General features: G+C 33.0%; 1 protein-coding gene across 2 annotated transcripts in view; it reads left to right on the top strand.

Moving 5' to 3' along the window:
- Window positions 1–14,629, top strand: part of Bmp2k (BMP2 inducible kinase) — a 143,681-nt gene that overhangs the window by 112,118 nt on the left and 16,934 nt on the right. Inside the window, exon 15 of one of the 2 annotated variants that reach the window (XM_047567039.1) lies at window positions 2,927–3,037. The exons of the other annotated variant lie outside the window; for it this stretch is intronic. Coding sequence (XP_047422995.1) covers window positions 2,927–3,037 — 111 coding nt within the window. The remainder of the gene's footprint in view (window positions 1–2,926; window positions 3,038–14,629) is intronic. 2 annotated transcript variants of the gene reach the window in all.

Here is a 14,629-nt window from a genome sequence, read left to right as displayed (position 1 = left end):
TTATGTATAGATAATTAATTGTTAAAATTAATTGTATATTTATTTTGTATTTTTTGTTCTGGGTCCCAGGTTATCATGCAAACTTTAGAAACCTAAATGATTTAAAAAATTCCATTAAAATTGATTTTGTTTTGTGGAACACTGAGAACATGATTCATTTCATTATGAATTTTGATTTCTGTTTAAAAATATTTGGATAAATGAACTTTCCATAGAACCATGTCTCCCATATTTTTTATTTGTGGTGACTCCTATATAAAAATTAGTTTATCCCTATGTGATAACGTTTGTGCTCTTTTCCTGAGTGCACAAAGCTATTTGTATATTTACCATGAACTTAACCAAAGATTGATGGAAACAATATACCAAGTGCATAAGTATTCAAAGAACCTTAGTAGTTTTTTTTTTTTTTTTTTGGCAGTTTTATAAACTGGGAACTATTGGTATGGTAGTGGTTTATGAAGTTGGAGATGTGTTAAAATGCAGATTCTCACATTCATACTCATAATCTGATTCATTAGGTTGTGGGTAGGACTAGTAATTGCATTTTATATAGCAATCTTTAAAGTTATGATGTAGATGGTTTAGGATTGAGGTCTAGTCCTTATTCAGATTTAAGTAAATACCTAATTGTCTTGATTTTCAAGAGTGAGGGCTCTTGGATATTGCTATGCTATTGCTATCATTTTTAAGTTAGTCTCTCCCATTTGTTTTTTCCCACTCCCTATTTCCTTTGTCCTCAGTTTTTAGATACTAGAGTCTAGGAGATGGAGAAGAATGGGGGAGTCTAGGAGAATTCTGATACAAGGTGTAATCCCTGGTGTACAGTTATTCTATAAGCACATTCAAGGCCTGATAAAAATTGGTATCTGTAGATAATCACAGTTAATCCTAGGATGGTCCTTAAAGTCTGATTGGCATCAATAGACGAGGAACCCGTCATTATGTAAATTATTCTCCGACCTTAAATTTTCAGAAAGAAGCTATGAGACTAGCTTCTCTTTAATAGGTGTTTTGACAACAAAGTCAATGGTTCAGTGAACATTTGTTACTGATTTCCTAAATTACGTATACAATTAATATCTTTAAAATTAATGCCTAATATTTTACTGTTACCCATTTCAGTATTGGATTTGAAGGGTAGCATTTTAGGAAGTTTTGTTTGTTCTGAAATCAGTTGTCAGATAGGTTCAGCAACTCTTTATTAGTGCCTCACACCTCAACCAAACATTATGGCTTCAACAAAATTTTAAATAACCCATGGTGTCATGTGAATGTTGCAGAGTTTGTCTTTGCTGTAAAAGCTGGCAGTTGTATCCATTGTCCTAAAGGCTTTTTAAAAAAAGTAGTTGTCCATAGGAGTAATTAAATATATTCAGAATCATGATGTGCTATATGGGGTCTTGCTTTCTCAAGAGTGTACTCCTTGGACCAGTACTATCAATATTACCTTGGAACTTGTTGAGGTGCAGAATCTTAGAACACTCTACACCCGTGAAACCAGATCTGCACTTTAATAAGTCCCCAGATGATTGCAATGCACATTACAGTTCAGAAGTATTATCATGGGGGATGCTGCTTTACCTTGGTAGTTTTCTTTCTTTCTTTCTTTCTTTTTTTTTTTTTTTTGGTGGCACTGGGGATTGAACCCAGGGCCTTGTGCATGCGAGGCAGGCACTCTACCAACTGAGCCATAACCCCAGCCTACCTTGGTACTTATCACTTCTCTGAAGTTACGAGTCATTTTAAGGAGTTTCATATCTGTTTGGACTCCTCTTCTGAAACCAACATAATTACCCAAAGAATTCTTGAAAATAGGCCAGCCTGAATATGAATTGGATTTCCTTGAATGACTGTGGACCAAAAGTCTAGTCCTAAGAATGCCTAAAGTATCTACCCAAGTAAGTCTCAGATAGTGTAATTTTGATTGTTAAGAATCAGAGGAAAGAGACATCCTACAAAAGTATTCCTAACTGATATAATGGTCTACTATGTGGAGAGTTTGAGAGCAGGGAAAAGATAATCATTACTAGGGAATGAAAATATAACAGCTCTTCCTTAAATATGCCAGGCCTGCTTTTCTTCCTTCAAATTTGTTTTAGCTCATATTCTTTCTCCAAGTATCCATTCTTTGGCCTGTAATTTTTCTTACCTAGTCACTATTAGAATCATTCTATTTATTAGTACCTACTCCTTTAATTCTGTACTACAATTTTCTTTATAACTTATTTTGTTTTAAGCATACTACATATATTTCTTCTTTTGCTCATTGCTTATTAATTATTTTTCACACCAACATAAAAGCTACATGAAGACAGGGTATTTATTTTATGTTATATGCCAGTTGCCTGGAACAGTGCTTGGCACATACTAGGTGCTCAAATATTTGTTGAATGAATAAATAAACTCCTGTGCTTTTGCATTTCCATGTTATGTGTATGAGTAAATGATTTGATAGTAAAACAAATATGAGAAATGAGTAGTAAAATGTAGTGAATTACTTTTTATTGCTATCAAGAAATAGGATTTCTGATTTTTATGATGAATGATCATTTGCAATATTTTTCCCATATATTATTTGGAGGAAGTTTTCCTTTGTTTAGTAACTAGGGTTCAAATTTAAATCTAATGTTATAAATTGTCATTTACTAGTATTTAACTGAACCAAACTAACTTATTAGGGCAATTGTATTTAGTGTTACTTAGCATTGATTATATTGTGAAATTTGCTTTTGTAGCAACAAAGATGTATTAAAAACAGGACTATGTCTTAATACTTAGAATAATGGAACTCTAAATCCAATATTTTTCAAAAAGCTGTTACTTTGATTTTTGCTTTTATTTATACAGAAGTATATCACTTTTGATTTAAAGACCATTTTTGTTTTGTTTTATTTTTTTGTTTTGTTTCGTCTTATTTTTGCAGATAGGCTCGAGGAGAGAGCATCCTCAGATAAGAATGTAGAACCACTTTCTGCTCCACATAACCATCCTCCAGAAGATCCTTTTGGTTCTGTTCCTTTCATTTCTCACTCAGGCAAGTTACATATGTAACATTACTATCATTAAAAAAATACACACAAGAACAACAAATCAAAACCTTATTACTAGAAAGTGGAAGTAAGAAACAGGTATTGGTTACAGAAAATAGAACAGAAGATTATTTTAACCCTTACCCATCTTGGTCTTCTTAATGTTTGTCCCATGAATTATTTAGTTGTGCCTTTGCCAACATAAAAAAATATTGATTTACATAACATAAACATAATTGTTTCTTTTTACCTTTATTATTGGATATCATTAGAAAAACAAGCCATGCATGAAAATACCTTTCCCTTTTATATATTTAAAATACAAGGATATTTTTATACTTTTGCATAAAAATATGGTATTTTTCTAGTTTACACATGGTCTTTTGTAGTTGCATTTAAAAAGCATTAATGGTTTTGTATTTGTGTCAGTCATTTTGGTTTAGCTACTCTTCTAACATCCCTGCTTTTGATTTCAATCCAGAATTTAAATATTGAGATTATTCACTATTTAAAAATATTTGCAGTAATAATTTCAAAGTAATTAATCAGTTAACACTTGGAATATAATAGGATGAAATAGGATTCTCCTTTGGCATAAATGAATTTTTGTGTCTGAATGGCCATAGTGGAGAAAATTAGTTTCAATTCTGGTAAAGGGAATGATTTTGGAAGAAATTATGCTTTGACAGAAGGTGAAGGTTGAGTTTAACATACTCAGGATAACTATCAGCCATTTTCTTTGGTTCTTTTATTTCTCACTCAAGTAAGTTATATAGTAACATCTTACTACCATTTTAAAAACGCATGCAAGAACAGTAGCAAAAGGAAGACTTAAGAATGTAAAGTCTAGGTATGAATTGTGTGTTCAGGATTTCTTATGAATGTTTTTCAGCATTCAGATTTGGTTATCTAGACTATAAGGCACAGTAAGAAAGATTGTTTCTAACTGCTTTCACATTCTGTTTTTCTCTTTGCCATTTTTGAAAACAGTCCATATTCTTCTCATTTTCTGCTTGCTGCCTTCAAGATGTCTCTTTCATGGATGACATGACATCCTTAACTTGGAAAGTAGCTATCAGTGTCCATTTATTTAAATTGCATTAATGTGCTTCTTCATACCCCTAGTATCCCAGCTGAACAAAAGTGTTATTTTTTTCCTTTAATTATAATATCTCAAAATAATCTTTATCAGCTTTCAAGAGCATAGTATTCAGTGACTTAAAGTATTCATCTGTGTGGAGAAAGCAGTTTCCAGACTACCTCTTTTCCATATTCTATAAAGAGGTGCGGTTACTTTCTTCAGCTTTTCACGTATCTATGCAACTACTTCTTTGTTCTTTAATAACCTCTGGAAATACCCTGGGAAAACAAACAGTAGAGTTGGGAACTGGAGTGACTTCAAGGATGGGTCTTTTTCTTGAACACACTTATTTTGAGGTTGGGAAGTTTTGAAATTAGCAATATGCTCACAGATTTAAGCTTGATTGTTATTGATATTTTGTTTAATGTTGTGTATATTTAATTCTCTGTTAAATTTGAAGCTTATTGAGGGTTTGGAAACATGACTTCTCTTTGTTCTTGCCCAGTAGCCAACCCACTGACTATCTAATAATAGTTACTGAATATAGGAACAAATTATGACTTCCATAAAAAGTACTCCTTGACATATAGGGCAGGGATCTTAAAAAATATATCATTTGATATAAATGCTCTCTCTCTAAAAAGTCATTTTATATAGTGTTAATATCTATTTAAATAGATGAAAAGTTAAGTAAATTTTTCATTAAGTAAAATTAAGTAGACTGAAATTAATAGATATTAATAGACTGAAATAAAGAAGGAAATGAAAAATTAAGTAAACAGACTGAAATAAAGAAGGAAATAATTGTTGGAAAAATGCACCACCAGAGAGAGAAGAAAAGGTGATTACTATGTTAAGCACTGTTGATTTGATCTTTATCAGATCCAAAATATATAATTAAAACAAAAAATATAAAATAACATATTGCTACTCACATATATTTATCAGGAATATTTATATATGTATGTATGTGTGTGTATGCATATACACACACATACACACATTTATGATTTGTTATTTGTAATTTTAGATAGAAATAAAATATTGGGGCGTTCATTATCCTTTAGGAGTAAAATTAATTAAATCTGAAACAAAGTTTGTTCTCCTCATAAGTTTTAAGGAAAAGTTGGAGGAAAAAATGAAAATATACTCTATCTAACATTGTGAGACTAAAAAGCATCTGGAGATTTCTAGGACTTATGAGAGAGAAAGACAAGAAATATGTGTATATATACAATACAGAATTAATCATATATGCCATCTTACTTGAATTTGAGAGTACACAATTATAAACAATTTAATTTTAAATACACCATATAGAGGATGCTACTTGAGAATAAAATGAATTTAATTGTGCAGAAGAATGCTATGAGAATTTAGCAAGTTTTAAGTCCAATGCTAACAAGTATTTGGGAAGTACCATTGTTCTGCTCTTTCTATTTAAAAAAAAAATTCTGTTAGGACATTCTTTTTCTTTTCTTTTTCTCTTTTGTGGTACTGGAAATTGAACTCAGGGCCTTGCTTATGCTAAGCAAACACTCTACCACTGAGCTACACCCCCAGCCCTCTGTTAGAACTTTAAATCTTAACTTTGATATTGTCATGGATTAGATGATATTTTGTCTTTCTTCAATTTATCATTATTTTACAAAATAACTTATTCTTTGTGGTACTGGCATTTGAACCCAGGATATAGCACATGCTAGGCAAGTGTGCTACCATTGAGCTATGTCCCTAGTCTTGTTTTGGTTTGGTTTTGGGATGTAGTTTTGCTGTGTTGCCCTGGCTGATTTCAAATGATTCTCCCACCCCAGTAGCTGGGGTGACAGGTGCCATTTTCACTTGGTCTGAGGAGTGTTTTTGTGTGGGGGTTGGTTTTTGTTTTTGTTTTTGTTTTTGTATGTGTGTGTGGTGCTGGGAATTGAACCTGGGCCTCACACATGCTAGGCAAGTATTCTGCCATCTCTCAAATAATTTTTAATTGAAACTTCATTTTAATTAAAATAGTGTGTATGTATTTTAAACTAGGATTTAAACTAGGTTTATTATGAAAGGAAAAATCTGTGATTGCTCCCTATTCTTCCCTGTTAAGATTCCCTAGAGGTAATTTTTCACATCTGGCCTTTTAATATTTCATGCTATTCTTACATGTTTTATCCCTCCCACCACAATTTTAGGTAATACCTGTGGACTTCGTATTACGGGAAATGAGGATTTAGTTTAATTGCACTGCTAGCCCCTTTCACACAAATATACTAATCATGTACATACATACAGTTATGTGGCACATAATGTTTGGTCAATGCAGGACCATATGTATGACTAGAACTGCATAAGATTATAATTAAGATTATATTTCTAGGAGCTTCTTACCCCCAGCTCAGTGGTAGAGTGTGTTTAGCATGCCTGAGGCTCTGGGTTGGGTCTTTAGTGTGTTTATGTATGTGGACACACACATACACACACACACACACACACACACACACACACAAATTATATTGCCTACTGATGCTATAGCTGTCTTAGTTTGTATCAGTATCCACTATGATGTTCACATGAAATGGACTAATAATGCATTTCTCAGAACATATCCTAGTTTCTTAGTTTTTAAGTGATGCATGACTGTATATACAGGTATCCTTTTCCTCCCATTCTTCCAGCACAGTTTTTGGGTGAATCAGTATTCAGTGGGTACATTCTTTGAATTATGTGAGTGTTTGTCATCACAGAGGTCCAGTATACCATGCATATTGCCTTTCTTCTGTTAAAGTTTTATTTTTCCTGAACTTGATTATTATGTTTATAATTACTATGAATTCTCTTTGCTTAGTTTTGTAATTTATCCTGTCATTGATTCATCTTCATTTCACGATGCAAATTTCCTTCCAATTTAAGGGGGCTATCATTTTCATTTTTCTCTGATTACATCTCTTATGGAAATGTGCAGTCTGAACTGATTACTTTCTGGGCCTGCCATGCAACTGTAATCCTAGTATCTTTTACCCTTACCCTTGTTACCTTACCTTGTTACCCTTTGGTCTTCTGGAAATTCCTGTATCTCCTCTGTTGTTTGTAGAACAACTCTTCTACTCATTTCTTGAGAAAGTATTCATGGTAGAACAAGTTTTAATAAACTTTGATGCCTAAAAAATATCTCTTTTCTTCAAACTGACACTAGATTGATCATGTGGTTTGGACAATAATTTTAAGTTAAACTTTTCTCTGAATTTTAGAAACATTGCTTTATCATATTCTGTCTTCTCATATTGTCACTGGGAAATCCAATGCCATTCTTATCATTGATCCTTTATAGGTGACCTGTACTGGGTTTTATTTAGTTTTTTTTTTCTTCTTTTTCCTCTATGGACCTTTTTAGCAGTTATTAACTTGCTGTGAATATTCAAGATATTTTACCATAGTATGAGTCTTTTTTTATTCATTGTACTTGGAGCCTAACGGACCTTTTCAGTCTGTAAACTTACATTTTCTTGCCTTATATTTTTTGGTAATTTTCTTTTATTCTTTCTTGCTCTTTTTTCCCTCCTGTCCTTCCTTCCTTTTCTTTTTTTGTAAATCCTATTAATAGTATATGGTGCTTTGTGAATTGATCCTTTAATTAAAAATTTTCTCTTTTCCATCTCTTTGCATCTTAGAAATTCCCTTAATTTTATTTTACCAAAATTATTTTTAATCACAAATAGCATTTTATTTCTCTGTATTTTATGCAGTATATTTTCATTTCTTAAAGGGTACTTTTGTACATTTTTGTCATGATTTTTATTCTCTTTTATTCTTTGTCTTTCACTTTAAGTATGCATGCTGTTCCTTTGCTTCCCGGAAAAGGTAGCATTTAAACTAAAATTTAAAGGATGTAAAGTAGTTTACATATTAGATTCAGTGTTCCCCAGGCATTTTAAAGACAAAATGTGATGGAGAAGCTGGAGAAGATAAGACTAGGGGAATGCCTAGTTTTAGATATACTCTTGAATTTCTTAGATCCATTCTACTTGACCATGATGTATTTTTTTTTAATTGCTGTTTTCAGTTTTTAAAAGGAAGTTTAATTCATGAGGGATAATGGAAATTTATCTCAGACTTGTCTTTAAACATCTTAACACCATTAGAAAAAATTTTTAGAACAAAAGATCATGATATTATTGTTAAATATACTCTAATTTTATATAAAACATTTTAATTAGTTGCAATCATAGTATGCATTTAGTTTTTCCCCACTTTGCCTTTATAAATCTATAACCTAATGTTTTTTGCATTGAATATTATAAATGCCATTCATTTCCTCACAACTAATAATCTACGTGTCATTACCAAAGATGGAATATTGGGCTTGGCGAGCCAGTGATCAAACTAAACTTTGGCAGTTTTGTGTGCAAATGCCTATATTCTGGTATAATACTCAAAGAATGTGTATTTAAAAAGTCAGAATGAGAAATAACAATTATATTTAAATATTTAAAAATTTTATCCAGCTGTGAAGCCAAAATTATGTGAGTTCAGTCTGATCTTCATTTCTTACTAGCCATGTGACCAAGGCAAATGATCTACTTCCTCTCTGTATCATTTCCTCATATAAAAGGGGGATGATACTAATAGTATGTAATACATGACTTACAGGGTTTTTAATGATTAATAAGAAAGGTATTTGTTGAAACATGAAAAATGTCTGGCAATAGTTTCTTAAGAAAATGTTTATTTTTGTCTTGGTTTCAATACATTTGCTGAATGCAGTGCAGTGAGATCCTGACATCTTAAAACCATTACTTTGAATTTTCAGACTGGTGATAGGTCTATTTGATTTTTACAAGTCTTTTCAATTACACAGGAATTTCTAATTTACAATGTTTGATTACACTGTATTTGATCACATTATGTCTTTTCTACTTTCTGCAAATTCAACAGATACTGGCAATATTTTAAATAATTCTTTATTAAATACTCCCATATATTAATATTTGACACATAACATTTTCCTTGAGGAGGGGCTATCCAACCAAGAGCATGTACATTTATAAAATTGATTCCTACAGACTGAAAACATCAATTTACCTACTTACGTGTTGTATTTGAAAATGCTTATTTACTTAATCTTAGAATTTTGTTTAATCTTAGAATTTTGATAGTTCCCTCAAATGTATTGTTTTAAATATGTTTTTTTGGGGAAATGTACAAATGAACAGTTAAATATCATATGGTATTGTTTTTTTAATATATATACACACACATGTATGTATATATGTATACATGTATTCTTGAGAATTGAATACATGTGAGTGACTTGCAGGAAAAAATATGCTTAAAATGGAACAAAATTATATTGATATTTTGCTGATCACACAGCTATTTTTTAGAAAGCGGTTTAAGACTAAAATGTTTATCTTTGATTTTTTTTTAAAAAAAACCTTATTTCTGGGAACTTATTCTAGAAAAGTTTAACGTTTTGGGGAAAACAAAGCTATAGAAATGTTCAGTTCAGTATAGCATTAGTTGTAGAAGAAAATTTAATCATCCAAATCACCCAATATTAGACAAATTATTAAATTATGAACTGTTTCATAGATGAAATTTGATGCAGCTTAGTTTTTAAAATTACATAGCAATGTACAAAAGTGTCTATGCTATAATTGAATTACATTTTTAAACGAAAAGATGTAAAAGAAAAATACAATGAAAATATATGAAATGTTGAATAATATAGGATAAAACACTTATAATCTTATGTTTATCATATTAACAGAGTTACACTTGTTTAACTACAAAATGTGTCACAAGAAATATAAGGTGATGTCTCATTGTGCAAACTTCATAAAGTGTTCACACACCAGTGTGGCTAGATCATCACTAATTGACATAATCTTACAGGACTTGCAATTGCTAGACAAGCATTCTACCAATGAGCTGTGCCCCCAACTGATAAATTTTATACTTCTTAAGACTAGTGTATATAAAACTTTTGATTATTTTTCTTTCCACTTAGTGCCTTCTTTTCATAGCATTTTTACACTAAGTGCTCAGCCATGTACAGATAAACTTTTGTTTTAATTTGTATTTGTATTGGTGTCTCTTATTTCTTCCACTTTCCAATTTCTCAGCTTTGGTTAATATGAGTATAGTCTCAGAAGTTAATTAATTTAGGAACTATTACTAGTTATGGTTTCACCTAAAAATCTAAAGGGACTATAATAAAGATTAAAGTATCTGCCTGTCAGGGCTCAGACTTTATTTAGGTAGAGATGGACATGAAAACTATGTGCAGTTAAGTATTGAAGGTGCTTTGATAGATCTGTACTCAGTGGGAGCACAAAGGAGATGGGGGCCTTGCTTTGGCTAAGTTGGGATTGGGAAATGAGGAAAGCTTCATGGAAAAGATGCTATTTATTGTAAGTGTTGAAAAATGAATACGTGTGAGTTAACTTGCAGGAAAAATATGGCAGGACATTCAAGTAGAGAAAATAGTTATGAGCAAAGGCCGGAGACATTTAGTATGTTCAGGGAAATGTAGGCATTTGAGAATGACAACATTAGGTGAGGGGGAAAATCAAATCATAGAGGCAGGTAGGGGCTATGATATGGAGATGATAGGAGAAATGAAAGGACTTTAAACAGGAAAGGAATGTGATTAGATATGCATTCTAGAAAGAATATGTGGTAAAATATAAACCGGATGACTGAAATCAGAGCTGGGAAAACTTGAGCACTCCTCAAAGTGTGGACTATAGCAAAATGGTTCCAAAAATTAAAAGCAAGTAAGAAATTAACTTTATGTGTGTTCAATCAGTTGGGACAATGTGAACTGGAAATTAATAATGAAAATAAGAAGTATACCTGTTTTTTTTGTAGTTAAACTGCTGTTTTTATTTTCAGTGTTAGAAATTAGCCAGTGATTTTCTATTATGATAAATTAGAACTTAATTATCACATTCCATGTTACATTATTACTTTTTAGTTATATATTCAATTTATATACCAGTATGATTATTTTTTTCCTTGTTGTTCCAACTTTTTTATTTTTTAAAATTTTTAAAAAATTTTACAGACTGCATTTAGATTCATTGTACACAAATGGGGTACAACTTTTCATTTCTATGGTTGTATACGATGTAGATAAACACCATTTGTGTAATCATACATGTACATGGGGTAATGATGTCTGTCTCAGTCCACTATCTTTCCTTCCCCCACCCCTCCCCCCCATTTCCCTCTATACATTGCAAAGTTCTTCCATTCTTCTCTAACCCCCCTGTCACCCCCCCATTATGTATCATCATCCACTTATCAGAGAAAATTTGGCCTTTGATTTTTTGGGATTGGTTGCTATAATTTTATTCTTCTTTATGGCTGAATAATATTCCATTGTAGTTTCTTTATCCATTCATCTATTGAAGGGCATCTAGTTTGGTTCCACAATCTAGCTATTGTGAATTGACCAGCGATAAACATTGATGTGACTGTGTTACTGTAGTGTACTGATTTTAAGTCCTTTGGGTATAGACTGAGGAATGGGATAACTGGGTCAAATGGTGGGTCCATTCCAGGTTTTCTGAGGAATCTCCATACTGCTTTCCAGAGTGATTGCACCAGTTTGCACCTCCATCAGCAATGTATGAGTGTGCCTTTTTCCCCACATTCACGCCAACACTTATTATGGCTTGTGTTCTTGATAAAAGTCATTCTAATTGAAGTTAGATAAAATCTTGGGTGGTTTTGGTTTGCATTTCTCTAATTACTAGAGATGATGAGCACTTTTTCATGTATCTGTTGATCGTCTGTGTATCTTCTGTGAAGTTTCTGCCCAGTTCCTTAGCTCATTTATTGATCGAGTTCTTGTATTTTTGGTGTAAAGTTTTTTAAGTTCTTTATAAATTTTGGAGTTTAGTGCTCTATCTGAAGTGTGTGTGGAAGAGATTTTCTCCCACTCTGTATTGTTTCCTGTGTTGGGAAAAAGCTTTTGTTTGACTCCATCCCATTTATTGATTCTTGCTTTAATTTCTTGTGCTTTGGGAGTCTTATTAAGGAAGTCTGATCCTAAGCCAACATGATGAAGATTTGGGCCTAATATGTCTTCTACTACCTTTCTTTTACCTTCATATGTATTTATTTGGAATTTTGGATTATTATTTTCTTAATGATGAAAAAGAAATGATGGCCTGAGAGATGTTCTAGAGGCATGAACCTATAGGATTTAGTAACCATGTGGGAAGGTACGGGAGTTCCTTGAGGGTAAGAAAGAAACCTAAAGTGATTATCAGGATTTTGGTTTGATGAAATTGTTGATGTTCTTTTCTACAAAGAGAAAATAGAGTAGGTCAAGGGAAAGAGTTCAGTTTCACATAGATTGTGTTTGAGTCTTGCTGGGTGTGGTAGGGTAGCATCAGAATATTCATAGGCATTTAGGCACAAGGAACTGGCATTCAAGTCAGAAATCTTGGTCAGAGAGGCAGGTTTACATCAGGAAAGTCATAGGAAACCACTTCAGAGAGTTAGAAAAGAGAGTAAAATGCTGAGAAGAGAATTCAGGGTGATCCCATAACACTTAAGGGGCAAAACAGAGGAGATTGGTGGGGGTGGGGGGAGAAGGACCATAGAGATAGGAGAAGTAGAAGAGAGCTGAGGAAAGGGGAGAGGAGATTAACCATGGCTTGGAAAATGCTCATGGGGATAAGGTAATTAGAAGTTACCCATTGGAGTTAGCATTTAGTGATTAATCTTGGTCAAAATAATGTAATTGGAATTCTGATTGAGTGGATTGAGAAATGAATGGGTGATAAGGACAGTAAGATATCAATGATGCATTATTCTTTGCAGGTGTCCAACTGTACTAATAGGGGAAGATGGGTATGGGTAAAGGGAAAGATTTTCTTTAGTTTGATATGCAAAAAACTTACATGATGTGGGTGGGTTAATATGTAAAGACTGAAGGTAAAGGAATAAAGAAGAAAGAATAGTATTCTAAAAAATTAAAAAGAAAAAGAACTCAAAACCCAAATACTGCCCTAAAGGAGATGGGGATAATAGCACAGATGGAAGAATCAGTGTCTACCAAGATATGAAAATTTCTGTCCTTGAAGCTGGACATAGATATAAAGAGGTATGTTATGGGATTAAGAATAATTAATGCCCAGTGGCCTTAGTTTTTCTGTGAAGTATGAGGCAAGGTTGTCTGCTGAGACAAAATAATGGCAGGGCCAGTGGCTTGAGAAGTCAGATAGTTTGGAATGTGCGAGTATGGGACAACTGTTGCTGTGGATCTACAAGGTTCTCAGGAATCTGTCTAGCTTGCTGTTGACTGGTGTACAGTGATGTCAGTCTCCTTGACTGTATAATTTCTGTTGGTTGGTTGCAGGTAGTTTAGGAGAGGAGTCAAGTATTGTAAAATTGTGTGTGATCAGCAAAAGAAATGTGGAAGGAGAAAAGAGTGCTGGCAAGTCAAGTTCGTCGTATAGATTGAGATGGGGCTGTATAGGGAAGGGAATGAGGCCACTGGGGATGATGATAAGCACTTGAATAGGAAGCCAGAGTACCTATTGCAACATAATGATTGTGGGATACGTGAGGAGAAAATCTCGATAGATCTGAGGTTATAAACAGAGATACCATTGTAAGTGGCTTATGTGAACACTTAAAAGTGTAAGTGTTTGGCATCAAAGAGGATCCTGTAATTTGGGGTCTGGGTCATCATAATTGATGTTGAGGTTTTCATAATGAATAAGGGCTTGTGACCATGTATCAGCAAAGAAAAAAGTAGCAATCCCATGGCTGGCTGAACACCAAAGAGAAAAAGTACATGTGTAAAAGTTGGGAAATAATGATATGGAAGAAACAGGAGACAGAGAATATCAGAGCCTGCTGAACGTTGGGATTTGAATCTCCCTTTTGAAAGATCCATACAGGAAGCAAAATGGGAAAGAAGGCCAAATTTTCCAATTGATTTAAATTATTTTCTCAGTATTAGGTGGCAGGTGAACAGAAATCTTTCTGTGATGTTATTTCCAATTGGAAGTCCCCAAGGAGATAAAACTATAAAAATTTCTACTGTAGAACAACAAACATGAGCCTCTGACACTGATATGGGAGGATAGTAAGGAGGATAGCGGAGGTTTTCAGGTGTTGATCATAAACATATGATGTTTGAAATGTGAAAGATAATGAGTTTTCCAGAAGGAAAATGGGAGAAAAGGTTTTCTGATCAAATGGAATAGCATGAGTAAGGGGCCTGGTGTTCATCAGAGGAGTAGCTATTCCTTATGTTGCTGGTTCTGGGTCCTGTAGCATTTAGAATCCAGAACACCTTCTTATAGCATGCATTATCTTCTGTCCTTTTAGGAGCTTCCTGTACACCCCACTGGTACAATCAACAGGCCTACCTTGGTTTGGCAGCTTAGGACTTTTATGAATATTAGCTGAAGATAACATTTTGGTAGACCTATGTCTTAAAATGATCTAAATCTCACTTTTCTTTTTAAACATTCCTTTATGGAGAAAAAAAAATAGATTTAAAAAT

The sequence above is a fragment of the Sciurus carolinensis genome, chromosome 10 (genome assembly GCF_902686445.1).
Source record: "Sciurus carolinensis chromosome 10, mSciCar1.2, whole genome shotgun sequence".
NCBI classification, from domain to species: Eukaryota; Metazoa; Chordata; class Mammalia; order Rodentia; family Sciuridae; genus Sciurus; species Sciurus carolinensis.
This window is presented reverse-complemented; position numbering and strand designations above follow the sequence as displayed.